The 18,461-nt window shown below is 48.0% G+C and overlaps 1 protein-coding gene and 1 long non-coding RNA gene across 2 annotated transcripts in view; one reads left to right on the forward strand and one right to left on the reverse strand.

Moving 5' to 3' along the window:
* The first annotated feature begins 152 nt into the window (after positions 1-152).
* LOC103004885 (uncharacterized) lies at positions 153-4,144 on the forward strand. The gene is made up of 3 exons (XR_450772.2): positions 153-301; positions 2,951-3,099; positions 3,183-4,144. It is a non-coding gene; the product is annotated as an uncharacterized LOC103004885 (long non-coding RNA).
* A 1,122-nt stretch (positions 4,145-5,266) lies between these two features.
* Positions 5,267-18,461, reverse strand: part of NCKAP1L (NCK associated protein 1 like) — a 42,034-nt gene continuing 28,839 nt past the window's right edge. The window contains exons 25-31 of the mRNA XM_007179519.3: positions 18,342-18,424; positions 17,966-18,046; positions 14,483-14,576; positions 13,459-13,575; positions 12,697-12,806; positions 10,743-10,832; positions 5,267-6,672 (exon numbers count right to left, since the gene is read on the reverse strand). Coding sequence (XP_007179581.2) covers positions 6,541-6,672; positions 10,743-10,832; positions 12,697-12,806; positions 13,459-13,575; positions 14,483-14,576; positions 17,966-18,046; positions 18,342-18,424 — 707 coding nt within the window. The 3' untranslated portion in view covers positions 5,267-6,540. The remainder of the gene's footprint in view (positions 6,673-10,742; positions 10,833-12,696; positions 12,807-13,458; positions 13,576-14,482; positions 14,577-17,965; positions 18,047-18,341; positions 18,425-18,461) is intronic.

Raw genomic sequence — 18,461 nt, forward strand, 5'->3', positions numbered from 1 at the left:
CGCCTCCTCGCCTCTCTCCTCCTCCCCGGGCCGGCTTCCCCTCCCTTTCCCCCCTCCCTTCTCCCCTGCCTGCGCGCTCGTCTCTCACTCCTCGCAGCCTCTCCTCCCCCTCCCAGAGGAACGCTTGGCAGCCTGGGGCACACACAGCCGGCAGCGCCCAAAGGCGAGTGCACGCACGCTGGCGCCGGGTGCGGGAGGCTGCGTGTGCCCCACGCGGGTGGATGTGAGTGCGTGTTCACGGAGCGCAGCGCAGGCGGCGGGCGGCAGGACTTCGCTCTGGACGGTGCTGTGGGTTCCCTGGGTGTGTGTTTTGAGTTTCTGTGTGTGTGCGTGCCGTTTCAGAGCCGCCGGTGCGTCCCAGGCGTGAAGGAGGGGTCGGGGACGAGTCCACAGCTCTCTGCCTGGGGTCCTGGGCACTCGCTGAGTGAGGCCACCCACCACCAGCACCCAGCCCCAGACCAGACCCTGGCATGTGTGGTCCTGCCTTTGAAGCGAGAAGTCCAGCGTCTGCTCTGAGTGGCCACGGTAGCCCACTCCTCTGCCCCCGTTCCCTCAGCGCGGTCTTCCTGACACGCACCCATCATGTGGCCTTCCCCCTGGTGCCTCTCACTACCCACCTGGCGGGTGGGAGTTTCTCCTAAGCTTAAAGCTTTCCAGAGAGAATTCACAAGAGCAGGCCGCACCCCATCTTCATTTGGCTATAGATAACTCCATAAGAGCCAGGAAATCATTCCTATCTCATCTCAACCCCTGCTGTAGCTTTCCAGTTTATTTCCTCTTATTCTGTCTTCTGTGAAAGAAATCTAATGGCTAAGGGCCCAACACAAAACAGTTTAGCTGCTTAAAGCATCTGTAGAATGTATGATCTGGAATTTGAACTCAAGACTTGTAACAGGGCAAAGCCTCTTCCATCAAATTGAGTCCTACCTGGAACTCTGGCAGGAACCACCTTAGGATTCCTTAAACTTCTCCTCCTTAATGACCACCTACTTTGGCATTGGGGAAAATCCTATATGAACAGAAAGTGGAGATGTATTCACTAACAAATCCATGATCCCAGAATGTGAGTTTAATTTCAAGAACTCTGGAGGTTGGAAGGAGGGGCGATAAGGAAAAGATATGTACTCCATTCTAAATATCGGGTGGAAGCTCCCCTCTTCCCAAGCAATGGAGGAGAAAAGAACAGAAGTGGCAGCGTGAAGAGTCCCAACATAAAATGATTGCCTTCTAGGCAATTAGGTTAGGTCAGGCCTTCAGACCTGACAGGACAGAGAAGTATCAGCAGAACCAGCTCCCAGGAAATACAGAGGCAGAAGGAGAGAGCAAAGTCAGAGATGCAGAAAAAAGCAGAAAGAATACTGAGACTTCAGCCTCTCTGGCCGTCTAACTTCAGCACACACCGTTTCCCCTCCTGGCCAGTGGAACTGTCCCAGCCAAGACATAGATGCCTCTGAGATCTGACTCCTACACAATCCAGCTCTCAAAACTTGAGAGCAATCACCTTCCTTATCAACTGAAAAAGAATGGGCTGGAAACCATAATTCTTTTTTTTTCTTTTTTTTTTTCTTTTTTTTTTTGGCTGCATTAGGGGTCTTTGTTGCTGCGCGCGGGCTTTCTCTAGTTGTGGCAAGCGGGGGCTACTCTTTGTTGCGTTGCGCTGGCTTCTCATTGAGGTGGCTTCTCTTGTTGCGGAGCATGGGCTCTAGGCGTGCAGGCTTCAGTAGTTGTGGCTCACGGGCTCTAGAGCACAGGCTCAGTAGTTGTGGCGCACGGGCTTAGTTGCTCCGCGGCATGTGGGATCTTCCCGGACCAGGGCTCGAACCCATGTCCCCTGCATTGGCAGGCAGATTCTTAACCACTGCGCCACCAGGGAAGTCCTGGAAACTATAATTCAAAAGAACTGCAAAATAAGATTACAGCTAAAGAGCTCTAATTAGGAAAGTAGGATTAGAGCTAAGGAGCTCCCCAAATTAGGCAGGTATTTCAAGTAGAAGAGGTGGGAAAGAGGCAGGAGATGTACTTCCCGAGGGATCTCTCAACGTTTCTTGTCAACACAGTGGCATATCCCATCCCTGCCCTCTCAGGCCCCCAGGTCCTAACCCAGTTTAAGAAAAGGAAAATTCACTCACTCACTCACACACACACACACACACACACACACACACACACAAATTATTCAGGAAAGATACTTCAGAGTCCATCTAGTCTCACCCCATCCATTTAACAAATGAGAAACTAAGCCCAGAAAAAGTATGTGGTCCCACAGAGTCAGTGACAAAGCCAGGGCCAAGTCGCCTAAACTGTTTCTAGTGCTTTTCTGTTCTGTGGCTCTCTTTCTCTTTCTTTATCCCCGGCTCTGGCATTTAACCTCAACCTCATCCCTCTTGTTTCAATCCAATCCCATTTCTGCCTTACCCTACCTCTAGAGAGGTAAGAAAAGGGTATGTCCGCTGCATTCATAGGCTCAAAAGACCACCACCGTTCTTCTCTCCCTGTCTTTTCCCCTTGTCCTCCACCCCCAGCTTTCCCAGGCTCCTTCTGCCCAACCTCATCCCTCTCTTTTTCAGCTTCCAAACTGCCTCTGCCCCAGAGACCCTGCCTCCTCACTCCCCTAACCCCAGCCGACAAGCTTTGAGTTTGAAAAAAAAAAAAAAAAAAAAACGATGCTTTGGCAGCGGGTGGCGGTGAAGGCTGGATGTGATCTGCCTCCTACAGGAATGCTATTTAAAGGGGCAGCCTCACAATCCTCTCCCTCCAAAGTGACAAGAGAAAAGCCTGCTCCTCAATCTCTCCAGAGCTGCAAACTCAGCTCAAGTTAACTTCTGACTTCCTCAACCTGCACCCTGGCCTGCTGCTTCTGCTTCCTAGTTAGGTGGGAGGGAGAGCACTTGACAACTCATCGAGGTGTGGGGGCTGAGGGGGGATTCATCCTCATCTCCTTTGATGACAGGTACTTAGGAGGAGCAGGAGGCCCTGTGGGGCGGAAGACTGGAAGAACACTCGTCCCCCAACCGCGTGAGTGCATTTCACCCAGGTGCCAGCTTCTTCTCAAAGTCAAACTTTGTTGGAGGAGAACTGATCTAGGCAAGAGGATCTAAGGTGAGGGAAGTCTTGTCCCTAGCGGGGACCTCCTTCCCTTCTGGGTCCCCGTGCGCGAACCACATTTGTTCTTTTCCTCCCAGGCAAAGTGCCAAAGGGTGAGATTCCCTCGGCCAGGCCCCGGCGCCCCCTGCACATGAAGGCTGCCCTCACCCACCCACTGGACTGAACAGCGTAGTGGGGGAAGCACTGTTTTTACTGCCCAAAGGAACGGAAGCTCCTCTGCAAGCATCTCGCCCGGGGTCTGGTGGGAGGGATAATTCTATCTCATTGCCGCAAACAAGTTAATGGAGATTTTAATGAAAACACTGCACTGATGAAAATGCTGAGGCTAGAACCTACTCTCTGCCTGTGAGACAAAACAATCGGGGTCAGAATTTCTCCTTGATAATTCATTCTGCAGTTCCTTTTAGGCCTACATAAAGCGAGCTGGGGATCTGAGAGCAGAAAGCAGTTCATCGTTGATTGCATCCCAGACTGTAAGAGGTCAGAGACCCTCCTGGCCAAGGAAGTAAACTGCCTAAAATGCCTATGGGTCCTGTTACCTCATCTGTCCTCCACCTCTAGACAGTCACCTTTTGTTTCAGGTGGTAAAGGCCATATCTCCTCACCTTCTCCTGTTTTTGCTCATTCTAAGGTCTCTGGATTCTAACAACTAAGTCTTCCCAGATGAAGAGGCAGTCGGGGCAGGTAGAAAAGGTCTAGGACTGAATGTCATATTTGGGTCCCAGTTCCAGATGTACTGCTAAACATGTGACCTTCATTAAGTCATTTAACATCTCTGAATCTGCTTACTGACCTGAAATAGGGAAGCCTTCCCTGGCTACCTTGCAGAATTGTCTTAAGGATGTGAGAGCACTTTGAAAATTTTTATGTGGTAGAGAAGTGTGTGTGTGTGATTATATGTTTATAAAAAGATATTATGTCATTATTACAGATATTATGTCTACCCTCTATTCCCCTGCAGCAACTTGTCTTGCTGTTCTCCTTTAGAAAAGGAGGACAGATTTGTGTTGCCAGGGGTTAGGGAAGGGGAAGGGGGTTGCAGGAGGGACATAAAAGAACAATATGAGGGGTTCCTTTTTTTAATATTTATTTATTTATTTATTTGGTTGCATCGGGTCTTAGATGTGGCATGTGGGCTCTTCTTTGCGGTGTGTGGGCTTCTCTCTTGCTGTGGCACGTGGGGCTCAGTAGTTGTGGCACACAGGCTCTCTAGTTGTGGTGTGCGGGCTCTAGAGTGCATGGGCTTAGTTGCCCCGTGGCATGTGGGATCTTAGTTCCCCGACCAGGGATCGAACCCACGTCCCCTGCATTGGAGGGCAGATTCTTAACCACTGGGCCACAAGCGAAGTCCCTGAGGGGGTTCTTGCAGTGATAAAACTGTCCTGTGTCTTGACCATGGTGGCGGATGCGTGAACCTACATGTGATAAAGCTGTACAGAGCTAAATACACACAATGAAACGAGTATTGGGATTGATAAAGTGCTGTTGGCAACTTGTGATTTAAAAAAAAGATGTAAACGTGAAAAAAAAATCCTGGTTATGAAAAAAAAAAAAAATCCTGGTTATGATGGCATAGTATAGTTTTGCAAGATGTTACCTTTGAGGAAAACTGGTAAAGGTACATAGGATCACTCTGTATTATTTCTTACAAGTGCATGTGGATTAACTATCTCAATAAATATTTTAACTAAAAAAAAGTTATTATGTCTACCCTCTATTCCCCTGCAGCAACTTGTCTTGCTGTCCTCTGGGAGGCTCCTCTTAGCGCTTCCACATGTATATGGAAAAAGGATCTCCCAGCTCCTCAACGAGAAGATCCCAGCAGAGATATACGAGGGTAAGGGTAGTTGCTCAGATATTTCTGAGCTTTCTCTTCCTCATCAACTTTGCCGTCAGTCTCAGTAGGCCTGACCCCGAATCACTCCTTAGAACATAATGTCCTTTCCATAGCACAGAAGGACAATTCGCTGACGCACGAAGCAGGACCCTCTGATGCTTCTATCCTAAAGAGTAGACAACTGTTGCTAAGAAAAACCTGTGTATTGATTATGGCTGCCAAGTTTAATGAGTATTGACTAAGCCTGGGTCTCGAGAAATAAAGATCAAACACACAAATATCTAAAAATAGCTAACAAATAGCTTTAATGAACTCCCATGGATTTCCTGAAAACCAAAAATCGCTTCCCTTTTATCATGGAAGTATAGACATGACCCTAATTAATCAATTAGTTAATTATATTTGCCCATTCCAACCACTCTAGACTTGTGACATATATGATCTGTTGCTCCAATCCTCCCTGGCACTGGGTGCACAGAAGTGCTGGATGGGGGCCACTGTTTCCTGCCACGGAGTTAACTAAACCTAGTTTAGTGCTATCTTGAATGCCCTGGGCTTTGTGACACTTGAAATTCTAATTAGTGCAGAAAAGGGCTAAGCTGAAACAGCTTGTACTCCCTCAAGTATACCTACTCTCAGGGCCCTGTAACCTAATGAGGTCTATGAAATTTAAGATCTAGAAGAGAAATCCCTGCCTGGAGCAACAGCTGTACCCAGGATGACAAGGGGATTTGGGTTAAGTTAGTCCCTCCAAACAGGGGGGAGAATACCCCCAAATGCTATGTGACAGAAACTCACATGACACTGGTCCAATTAGTTGTCCTGTGACCTACAATTAATCTAGACTGACCCTCTGCTCTGGGTTGTGGCGATGTCAAGGAAAAGCAGGAAGGGTTAAAGTTAAACAGATGAGAGGACTTAACTGGTTACCTACAAGGTGTGGTAGGGCAGGTGAAGGGGGTTTGGGGCAGTGAAAATCTCTCAAGAGCACTTCCTCGTTGCCCCTGCAGGCTGCAGAGCTGGAAGCAGAGGAAGAGACTCACGGCTCCTACAAGAGCTCCCACAAGGGAAAAAGGGGTTCCTTTCCTACTACTTTGCAGTAGGGGCAGGCCGAACGCTTGCTGAACACATTTGGAAAAGGAAGAGAGGAGATAATCATCCTAATGAATGTGCAGGAGACAGAAGCAGCTCCAGTGGGAGGATTATAGGCTCATTATGGTTTAATATGATGATTGATCATCTCTGCCTGCCAGCTTATCCTATAATAGTGATGAAGGTCGAAGAGACCCATGCCAGTCAGAGCTCAAGCTCTAGTCCCCAGAAGACAGAAAACATACTTGTGTGTCAAGATTTTTTCATTGTAAAAATTCATACCCGTGGCCCCAATCCCCTAACTTTTTTCCATTAAAAAATCCTCCACTCCCCGCCCCAGTGGGCCCCACTTCTCTATGATATCTCAGCCCTGGGCTGTTCCCCCATATTCCTCTTCACCAACTCTGGCTGATCCTCTCTCTAGTGACCCCACCCCATTCCCACCCTTTGAGAAAATAGCCACAGTTTCCAGTGCAGCATGGGCTGAGGTAGGTCCAAGGGGCCCTTCAGTGGGTACTGGCCGACACTCGGTTCAGGTGGAAGGCCCGGGATACCTCCCGATAGGCATTTCGAAGCAGGACATATGGGAAACAGGACTCCAGCATGTCCAGGGTCAGGAAGGAGGATTCCTCCACCACCTGGAAGAGAAAGGGCCAAGACAGATGAGGACCCCAGGTAGGGCATACCTCAGTGACACCCTGTTCCTCTTCATTCAGTTCCCTGGGCCCTCTGGGGTGCTTAGAGTTACAAGTGAATGGGGTTCCCAAGGCACTCTCCCCCCCGTTCCTCCCACACTTCATTCCACTCTAGGAAAGCAATGTGGCCTCTTCAGCTCCATTATAATGGCCTCTGTGCCCCTCCTCAGGGTTATATAAAGAGCTCAGAAGCAGAAAGCAGGAAAGAATCACTTCTCTAGCAATGGAAAAGCTCCCATTCTCTCCCATTCTGGATGCTAAAATACGTGGGTGAGCAGCACAGATGCAGGTAAGGATGGATAAAAGAGCTAACGACAAAGCTCTGCAGAGAAAGAAACAGTTACCACTACAGGCCAAGAAAGAGGGGTCTGGAATCCACATGGGTCCTCTTGTGCTGGGCCTCCGTCTCCTCCCTCCCTTAGTGCAGTGCTTGGGGAACAGCAAGGATGCTGCATAAAGGAGCAGGCATGATTAATTAGTTTAATTAGAAGCCTGTGTGCTGCGGTAATCCCTGCAGCCCGCAGAGCCAAGCGGAATGATAGATGGAGATACCTGGGTAAGACGGAGGGAAGCGGGGCAGGGGGATAGTAGCGAAGAGCAGCACAGCCTAGCGTTGGGCCAGAGGACCCTCTTCCCTAAGGAAGGAACAGGGTGTCTTTCCTTCGGTACTCTCCTCACCCAGAGGGCCCCCTTCCCTAAGGAAGGAACAGGGTGTCTTTCCTTCGGTACTCTCCTCACCCAGAGGGCCCCCTTCCCTAAGGAAGGAACAGGGTGTCTTTCCTTCGGTACTCTCCTCACCCAGAGGGCCCCCTTCCCTAAGGAAGGAACAGGGTGTCTTTCCTTCGGTACTCTCCTCACCCAAGAGGTTGTGGGACTAAAAGCACACTCTGGAGAGAGATGTCCCATATCCTCTGGCAGTTCACACAGATGGGCCTTCCCAATATGTCTGGTGTTTCAAGTCCTGAAAATTCACTCAGGGAAGAGAATCTACCATCTCTACTCTAACATGTTTCTCTCCCTGAAGCCCTTTCAAGTTTTAAAATTTGTAAGATACTGCAGTTCTCAAACCATGCACACACAGAACACACAACAGCCTCAGAAGAGCAGACACCACAGGCTGAAGGAAAGGAAATCTGCCCGTAAAACTGTAGCTCTGATCTTGGGCTGGATGACAGAAAGAATTTCTTGCTACACACAAGACTTTCAAACCTTAAGCCAGGAGAGAGATACGATCTCTTTTCCAGGACATGACCCTTGGGTACGGGGAAATGAGTGGTGGCTTCAAGAAGGATCCACTTGCCCAAGACTTCTAATCTCCGCTCTATTAAGCACAGAAAATCACAGGGCTCCTAACTGGAGGAAATTCATGGTAGTGGAAACAGCCCTAGAGTGAAGGCCAAGAAATGGGTTCTAGTCCCAGATCTGCCCATATATTCTGGGGGAGACCTTGGATGTCATCTTTGCCTCCCTCTCACCTATGAATTGTGAGGACTGGATTAACTGCCAGCATCTGATCTGGTTCTGACATCTAGGATTCCATGATTCTATGAGAGAGTCATTCCTTCCCCCGTGACACCCAAGCCAGGAGCAATCTGACAATAGTGGGGGTGGGCACTGCCCAGGCTTGACAGCCAAGACAGAACGACCCCACGGAGAGAAGTGCCTGCCCAGGATTTGGGGCTACATGAGTAGCCTCTTAACTCAGAATACAGCTCCTTCCCTTCAGTCACTTCCAATTTCTCTGTGGAACCATTAGCATTTAAATTGCTTTGCAGCAGGTAGGCCCTCTGTCTCTTCCCTCCTACAAAAAGTGCCTGGTCCTAGCTCTGTTCCAGCCACTCCGCAGGCCTGTGATGCCATAAGGGGCAGACAGCTTCCCACACTTTGGGGCGGGGGGAGGGGGGACTCAAAGCAGAGGGAGGAGACAGCACTGAGCGGCAATACAGCATCACCTCCAGCCTCACAGAGGTGAAAACTGCCCAAGGGAATGAACAGGCGTGCCTAAATCATCCAGAAACTAAACTAAGCAGCGGAGAGAGGGGACTAACATTTATTTAGCCTCTCTTATGTACTAGGCACTTTTATACATACTGTCTCATGAATCCTTGCCCCTCTATCATAAAGATAATTGCCCACTTTCATGGCTGAGGAATCAGTCTCGGAAAGGTTACTTAACTTGCCCTAGGTCCCACTGCTCTGAAGACTGTGCTCTGTCTAGCATACTACACTTGCCTTCCCTCTGCCCTCCTTTGCCTCCTGTGCCTTCTCACCCCTCACCTCACCCCACCCCCACCCTCAGGTCCATTCTCTTCTCTTCTCCATCATAATCCTTAATCAGCCCAACCTAGGCCTTTTTCAAGCTGGAGAAACTGAGACACAGATACCACTCAATGCCTGTGTATTTAAAGAAGGAGACCCAGGGGGAGTTCCAGGCTTGCCTGCCCCTAATATTTGTCGGCCTGGCCAAGAGTACAAATGGAAGCCCATATACCATATGACTAAATAAATCAGACAAACTATTCTTCCTTGTGACCTTTGCAATATGTAGTCGTCTCTCAATATTCACGGGGTACTGGCAGGGGATTTGTTCTAGGACCACCCCTGGAACTAATTCAGGGGATTCAGATACCAGAATCTGTAGATGCCCAAGTTACTTATATAAAATGGCATAGTATTTGCATATAACCTACAATATCTTCCCATATACTTAAATCATCTCTAGATTACTTATAATACCTAATACAATGTAAATGCTGCATAAACCGTTGTAAATACAATGTAAATGCTTAAATAGTTGCTGGTGTGGGCAAACTGAAGTTTTGCTTTATGGAACTTCCTGGAATTTTTTTAAAAATATTTTCAATCCACGGTTGGTTGAATCCATGGCTGAGAACCTGTGGATATGGAGGGCTGAGTGTACGTTTACAATTTCATGGAAGACAGGTTTGAATTAAGAATTCTTAGACCCCCCAGAGTTCTGCACCAGAATAGGGGGAAGAGAGGGAATCAGCCTCCAGCCTGGCCCCCTTCTCCTCCCAGCCCCAGTGTGGGGGATCTGTATACACACATAAACTTCCTGTCTGCACATCTAAACTCCAGCCATACATTCCGTGGGCTCTAGAGCACAGTCTGCCTCAGTAGGATGGACTTGAAGAAGCTCAGCACAAGCCCTACAAGCGGGCTGGAGCTGCTTAGCAGAGAATTCTGAGGCCCTAGAAATCTTTAGTGGGGGCTTCAAGGTGGGACACAGGCTCCAGGTGGGCATGTCCTCTCCCTGTAGGCCAGAGGGGGGCCACTTAAACCCAGGGCCCCAGACAGGAGCCCTTCCTGTCCACGTCTAAGTGCAGCACTAACCAAGGGAATCAAACTTTAGAGCAAAAGAGTAAGCATGTTGAAGAGGGAAACAGGGTCAAGAGGAAAAGATTTTTTAAAAGTTAATTGGGTCAGAGTTCCCAGAACTTTCTGCCGAAGTAGGGGAAAGGCCACAGCTTGGGAAGACAGAAGAGACAGCAGGAGCTGTCTGATTCATGGCCCACCTGGCTCCCTGCCTTACAGCTTTTCAGCTAAAATCCCATCCCTCCTCTGAGCCCACATCCCCCTCCCCCAGTTCAGCTGTGTGCTACTCAGCACCTTCTTCATGGTACTCTTAAGACCAAGAAATACCGTGGTAGGAAGTGGTCAAGTAAAACCAAACATGTACTGGACAGATAGTTATGGATGAGGGACACAGCTGCCCCACCACGTCAGACTCAAGAACACTGCAGGGAAAGGGGCCCAGTTAGCTAGGGGCTGGGAAGACCCTGTCCTGCAGAGAAGTCCTCGAAGACTCTACTACCTTGGGATTACAGGACAAGTCTAGAATGTTAGCCAGAACGTAAGGCCTAGACCTCCTCAGGCAGAATTAAGTTCTTAGTTAATGCTTTTGGGTAATAACAATGGCTGGGAGCCAAGGACCCTAAAGAGGAACCTCCTTCTGGCCCTTCCTCTAAGACCAACTTACACCAGATACATACCAAGCGCATGAGCAGAGAAATGGATTCCCGATTTCTGGTTTTAAGCTTGTCAGTCTCCTGGCCCAGCTGCAGGAGGCTGACGGAAGCTACCTGTAAGGGAAGAATTTGTAAGGAAGCAGATTTTTATGGTCAGAGTAGGACAGGCTCAGACTACAGAAATCAACAAAAGATCAAGGAGGTGAGTTAAGAAGTGCCGGGATGTTCCTGGAGGCTCAGGGTGGGCAAGCGGCAAATCCCCCGGGTTTCAGAGATGCACACTGCCTCTAAACTAGCCAGTGCAGACAACAGGAGCTTGCTGGGGATGCTGGAGGAGAGGCTGCAAGGGGTGAAGAAAGAACCTGCAGCAGAGGCAGGTAATACTGTATGCCAGGAGATTAATCTCTTTTCCTAGGCGGCCTCCAGACACCACTATCATCAGACTGTTTACAGCTGACTCCCCACCCGACCAGAGACAGAGCTGGGCCTCTGATTCAGACACAGTGTTCTTGGTATTCTCCTCCTGTCAACTCCCGAATGGCTGTCCTCTTCGTTCACCTTCAGGCCCCCAACAGATCAAAGAGGGAGAAAGAAATGTCACTAATTGCATCCCAGGCCCAGGTTACCTGTATTTAGCAAACAAAGAGGGTAAAAGGGGAAAGGTGGCGGCGGCGGGTGTGGGGGGTGGGGGGTCGGGTGATTCCCTTCTCACTCCATCTTAGAGATCTGGTATGAATCCTCTTTCTATCCAAGATGCTCAGAGCCCATTTTGTGTGCCTGTTGTCCCAGTTTAAATAGAGACCCTCTCACTAAGCTTCCAAGTCCCTGGCATGTACTTCTCAGGTCAAGAGTGTGATTCCCTAGAGCATATGATCTACTGTTTCCTCCTAAAAGGAGACAGATAAGGACCTAGTTTTTAAATCAGGACCATGCTTTGCAAAAGAATAAGCTCCCTATTGCTGAGAATGCTCAAGCAGGCAGTGGGTACTGGACCATGTTTCAGAAGTGTATGGAGGGGATTCCTCCATGGAGTATTTAGAATGGGAAGCTCTGGGGCCTCTTTGAACAAAGGAAAGAGATTACTTATTCTGTGATTTTCCAGAGGCAAAACTTAGATCAATAATGATAGCTACAGGGAGTCAAACTTTGGCTAAAAAAAATTTTAACAATTTTTTTCAAACAAATTGGACATAACCTATAGTAAAATCAGCTGCTTGATTGTAAGTTCCAGTCCCTAGAAATCTAGACCAGTGATTCTCAAAGTAAGATCACAGGATGGGCAGCACCAACATTACCCGGGAACTTGTTGAAAATGCAAATTTTCCAGCCCCACCTCTAATCTACTGAATCAGAAATTCTCCAGGTGATTCTGACTTACAATGAAGTTTGAGAATTTGAAAAAAGCTTGACTTTTTATCAGTATTAGAGTTGAAAAGGGCCTTATAGATTATAAAACTCAGCGTCTCTCCAACTTCACTGTGCATCTGGTCTCCTGGAGACCTTGTTAAAAACAGAGGCCTGGACTCACCCTAGAATATTCTAATTCAGTAGGTCTGGTGTAAGGATCAGAAATCTGTATTTTAACAAATTCCTCAGGATAATGTAATGCACACCAAGGTAGTGAATCATGGATTCAGTTTAATCTTTCTATTTAATAAATGGGAAAACTGAGGCCCCAAAAGTTTGGGTCTTCAGAGATCACACAACTGCTTAGTGGCAGATCCAAAACTAGAACTCAGGTTTGCTAACTCTTAGTCCAATGCTCCTTCCAAGTATTTGGGCAGAGGCTGAAATACCAGATGTTAGAGAATCTAGAAGAAACCCCTGCCTTTCACAAAGTGGCCTCTCACTACTTAATGAATAGGATGGGAGGTTAGGCTCCAAGGCCTGCTCAACAATAACTGTCTATGGATTTAAGTCAAACCAGTTCCCACCAGACTTTGCAATCGTCCATTCCTTATAACGTATATCCACTCACCACCAGAAATTCCTTGAGGTGAGTTTCAATGTTCTTGTTGTAGAGGGTGAAGAGGGCAGCAGACACCTGGATTATGGCTTTGGTCAAGCAGTGAATATTGTTGCTGTAACCTAGGTTATTATTGACAAAGAGGGAGAGAAAGGAAAGGAAAGTGAGCCACCCCAGGCGACCCCAGCTGGTAACTTCTCGTTTTTTCAGGCTGGGCCATCCCTATTTGACACCAAAAGGACTGGAAGGCATTTGAGGATTAGGAGAAGGATATTCCTATGTAATTTCACTGGAATTGAATTTTAGGGATAGTTCATTCTCGAGTGCTTTTTGAAACAGAACTTTACATCTGAGTCAGAAGTCTGTGTTTTCCAGATAAATGTCTCCGTCTCATCTCCCGACCCCAGGACACTAACCTAAACTGCACTGGTCCCTCAAACCTACTCCTGGGCTTCCCTGGTGGCGCAGTGGTTGAGAATCTGCCTGCCAATGCAGGGCACACGGGTTCGAGCCCTGGTCTGGGAAGATCCCACATGCCGCGGAGCAACTGGGCCCGTGAGCCACAACTACTGAGCCTGCGCGTCTGGAGCCTGTGCTCCGCAACGGGAGAGGTCACGATAGTGAGAGGCCCGCGCACCGCGATGAAGAGTGGCCCCCGCTCGCCGCAACTGGAGAAAGCCCTCACACAGAAACGAAGACCCAACACAGCCAAAAATAAATAAATAAATAAATAAATTTATTAAAAAAAAAAAAAAAAACCTACTCCTTACTTACCATCCTTCTCAATGCTATAGAAGGAAGCTGGGTCCATGGCAAGGAGGGGGAGGGAAACGGCAAGAAAGATCAAGAGCAGGCAGGCCACCTTATATTCTTCCTCAGGGGATGACGTATCTGGAAAGAAGGAAAAAGGAAAAGAGAGTAAGGTCAGCAAACAGGAGTTTTCTTCCATGGGGTCTTACTTCGCAGAATTACTAGGAGGATCACATGAGAAAATATCTGTGAAAATTACTTGCAGAGCACTATAGGCAAGTCATGACTGCTGCAGGGGACAGTACTAGCCTCCACTGATGGCGAGAGGCCTGAGTCCTGGAGGCCTCCCCTGGTGACTGAGCACAGCTCTTGGCAAAGGGCTCTGCTGACACGCAGTCTGAGGGCACTCTGTCAGCTGCCTGATGGGGTACAGAGGCAGGAAGGAGAGGAAAGAGTCTCACCAAAACCGAGCGAGAAGAGGGAGAGCCAGTCTGGCAATTTTAAAAGGGCTTACTACCAGCCCCCTGATTCCATCCTATTCTGAGTGTGTACAAGTACGAATGTGCTAATCCGAGGAAATGTGTAATGGAAATATAAGAGACAAGTGTGAGTCCAGGGGAGGAAGTGCATGGTGTCAAGGTGATTTTAGGGGAGGGGAGAGCACAAGATCATTCTGGGGAACTTGGATGCTATACCACACAACTTAGTATGAATTCACGTCTACTGTGTATTGTTCGCTCATCGTTTCATTTGCATGACTCATTTCCCCAACCAGATTGTAAGTTTCTTTGAGCACCTGCTGAGTACCAGACTCTCACTTAATACTTTTTAGCTGATTGACAGATCAACTGGTTAGAATCTGACTAGAAATCTAAATTGCCTGTGGAAGTATTTTCTGGGGATTAGAGACTATGCTTTAAGTCTTTCCTTAGCTCCAATTTTATAACCTCTGAATTCACAATCCCAAATAAAGGCTTCTTTGAGATTGACATTTTTCCACCCCAAAATAGGGCCCAAGCCCTCCGTTGCCCCCTTTCACCAATCTTACCAGTTTTCAGATTGGCAATGGCAGCCACCAGAGCTGGGTCAATGTCACAGCCCACCCCTGCAGCAGATGCCAGCTCAAAGACACTCAGGGTCACCTGGTAGAGAAGAAAACAACATTCTGGAGGGTATCCCCTGGAGAGAAGTGCTTGACAGAAGCTACAGGCAGTCAAGACTCCCGGATCACAGACTTTAAACTTTTGGTGTCCTATCATCTTTTCTAGGTATTCCTTTCATAGATCTCCCTAACCTACACGGGAAAGAGGAAAAAAAAAAGAAAAATCCAGTGCTTTAGCTTGGCATTCAGATTCTCCACAGTACAAATTTATTTTTTCAACCTTATTTCCTCAAATTCTTCCTGCAGTCAATGCAGCCAGGGTAATTTATTCACTGTCTCCAAGCTACAACTTACTTTCTTACTTGCATGCTTCGGTTCACGTGCTTCCCTCTTCTAGAGTGTCCTTTCTTCTTGAGAGATGATAGAAAATATATATATTGGTCCCTGCCCCTGGTTCCTGACACAGGGCTCCTAAAACCCTTATAATTTCCTAAGTGATAAAAACACTAGGAGCATTTTTTTGTTCTTATGCGGCAACTCTGGGTGCACTCCTGAACAGCTCCTGGATGGCGGCTGGTCACCAGAAAGACCAAGCTTGGTTAGAAGCTGGGAATTTTCAGCCACACCACACCCCCACTTCTCCAGAGAGGGGAGCGGGCCTGGAAATGGAGTTAATAATTGATCATGCCTATGCGAGGAAGCCTCCATAAAATCCCAACAGTACGGGGTTCAGAGAGCCTCCAGGTTGAGAACACATCCACGGACCAGGAGGGTGATGCAGCCCAACTCCACGGGGACAGAAGCTCCTGCCCTCAGGATCCTCCCAGACCTCTGCCCCATGTATCTCTCCATCTGGCTGTTTATCTTATATCCTTTATCACATCCTTTAATAAACTGGTAGATGTGTTTCCCTGAGTTCTGTGAGCCACTCTAGCAAACTAATGGAAAACAAGGAGGGGGATATTGGAACCTCCGACCTACAGCCGGTTGGTCAGAAGCACAGGTGGCAACTTAGGTTTGCAGCTGGCTTCTGAAGCGGGGAGTAGGTGCAGACTTGTGGGAGTGAACCCTTAACCTGTGTGATCTGACACTATCTCCAGGTAGATAGTGTCAGAATTAAGTTTCAGGACACCCAACTGGTGTCACGGAGAACTGGTGTGGGGGAAAAACCTCCACACATTTGGTGACCAGAAGTGTCAGAAGTGAAGTGTTCTGTGCGAGAGGAAAGAAGACTCGCAGGAGAGAAACACGCAGGTAAGAACTGGGTTTCTCCCTACATAGGAAGGAAAAAAGTCTAGCGTTTTTCCTGTTTACCTCTCCTCTACTTATATCTAAGTGACACCCACACTTGAGGCCTAACTCAAATCCCATATTCCCTATGGAGCCTCCCTGTTGGCTTCAGCCCAAGCTCATCTCTCCCTCCTTAACCTGGCACCGCTTACTTCGCAGAGATCACACGCAGCACTTGGTATCATCAGTTTTCTTTCCAGATTGGAGGTGAGACGTATGGCTTATCTCATCAACTAGATTACAATTTTTTTTTTAACCTCATGGAATAGAGAGGGGAGAAAAAGGCTTTGGAGTGAGAAGATCTGGGTTCAAATCCTAGCACCACCACTTACTAAATGTGTGGCCTTGGCTAAAAGTTACTTAACTTCTTCGAGCCTCCATCTTCTCATCTGTAAAAGTGGGATAATGATACCTACCTCACAGAGTTGCTGTGAAGATTAAATTAGACCACATGTGTAAAGCATCTACCCTAGTGACTCACAGAGTCACCAAGAGACTAATAACCATTATCCCTTTCGCTCTACTTCCTTTCTCTCAAAGCCAGGAACTCTGCATTTCTTTTATCCTCTCTAGGTTTTAACACAATGCTAAGCACATAGAAAGCATTCAGTTAATACTGATTGATTGATTCCTGAATCCCTCACTGTACTTAGAATCAGGTTCCCAAGATGTAGCCCCAAACACCCACCCACAAAGTACTCAGACCCCTTTTGAGGTTTAAAAAAAAAAAAAAGGACTTGAAAATGTTCTGAGAGAACACGGATAACTGTTTCAACAGTAGATAACTAAGTAGAGTATCTTATGCAAAGAACCCCACAGACATAACAATAAACACACTGCCTGTGGTGCTGGACACAGGAAGTTAACCTCAGCCACATCCTGCTCTGCCCTTTATTTAAATTCCCTACTAACTAAATAACCCTGCTTGTGGCACCCATGACTTAGGAGATCAAGGACCTGGTCCATGACCTGTGGTCTTCTGGAGGAAGAAAGTGATCATTGGAGGAGCTTCTGTTCTCTTCTCCTAATCTTCTCACCCCTCTGAGGCAGTAACAGAATCTCTGACGGACAGGCCATCGCCCGCGCCACCCGACCTGCTTATTCTCCCAGGCAGGCAGAGCCTAAAGCTCGGAGCTGCCTGGAAGATGCCAGCTAGACACACTCCTGACAGGCCAGAGCGTTCAGCCCCGCCGCCAACAGCTGCCCGAACCCCAGGCTCACCATGACACCAAAGACCTGGCCTGAAGGAGCAGCCCGCCCAGTGAAACGTCACCCCCTCAGGGCCCGTGACCCCTTGACCCTCATCATCTGATTTCAGCCAGAGAGAGGGGAAATGTTCACAACTCTTTTGACCTCAAGGTAAAGGAAGTTTTTTTTTCTAAGTTTTCTTTTTTTTTTCTGACTACTTCCTGTTAACCAGTTTCCTCTTCTCACAGACCTCCCTCCGTTAACGGAATCAATTATAAGAGAAGTGCCCTGCCCTGTGCATTTGAAGGTCCTTGTTCCCAGCCTTCAGCTGTATTTCCTGCAAAACATACTTGTTTGTTCTAGGTGATTCAAAAGGCAAGCTGACGTGAGGTGGGGGAGGGGGAATGGATGTTTAACTAGGGTGCTTACAGAGTCCCCTCCGCCTTTCCCCATCTCTAGAGGAAATGAGGCCCAAGGCAGGTGACACACGCACAGAGGAACCAGAATGTTTCAGAACTAGGAGGAAGAAAAGGCCAGAAAAAGAAAGGAAAATCTGAGGGCAGGCAGGGTGGGTAGGAATGGAAGAAACAAATTTTACAAAAAGTACCTAGGCTCCTGACTAAAGAGGGGACTTGTCTGCATATAGTTGGGTATCTAATTTGCACATCTTAGGAGAAAAGCTGTAGGAACTATCCTAGACCTTACTCCTCTCCCTCCAGTAACGTTTCCCTAGCCCCCGCAGGATCTCCCCAGGGCTCCCCAGCTGTGCACCCTCTCGTCTGACCAACGCCCCTCCCTCCACAAAATCTTCCCCAACGTGTTTCTATTCAAATTCTGGCTCTTCTCTCTGCAGTATTCTTCAGAGCCCTCTCTCCCTTACAAGATCCTAGCTCCATCCTTTTTCAACAACAAAAATCTCCTAATTAGATTCCACTTTGCACTCTCCCATACCTTGATATCTGTGTCTGGGGTGACAAACTCCTTCAGGCACTCAATGGGACCCATAAGAAATGGGCAGTGGGAGGAGAAAACCTGGAGGAAAGAGAGTACAAATGAGTCCAAGGGACAGTGGCCGGTGCCTTCAAACAGGTGGAAACAAAGAAACAAAAAAGGGGCCTCAGCTTAGATAAGAACTTAGCCAGCTTCCCATGCTACTTCTCTCCTCATGCGTCTAGGTTTCTTCAGCTCATCTAGCCTCAAAGAACTTCCAGGACCTCTAGCGAATTAAGCTCTGTTCTCCTCAATGCTCACCAACCCTTTCCACAACTTCTCACACAAGCCCTACCCAAGGCTTTATGCTGTGGCAGCCCCCTCTCCCCCAGCTCACCTCCCGAAGTCCCTCTTGGGCCATGGCCCTAAAACTGAGGATAACTCCAATGATGGTCATACGCTTCAGCACATTATCAGCCCCTGAGGAGAAAGAAGAGCGTTCAAGAAGAGAACTTAG

This window comes from Balaenoptera acutorostrata, chromosome 11 (genome assembly GCF_949987535.1).
Source record: "Balaenoptera acutorostrata chromosome 11, mBalAcu1.1, whole genome shotgun sequence".
Lineage (NCBI taxonomy): Eukaryota > Metazoa > Chordata > Mammalia > Artiodactyla > Balaenopteridae > Balaenoptera > Balaenoptera acutorostrata.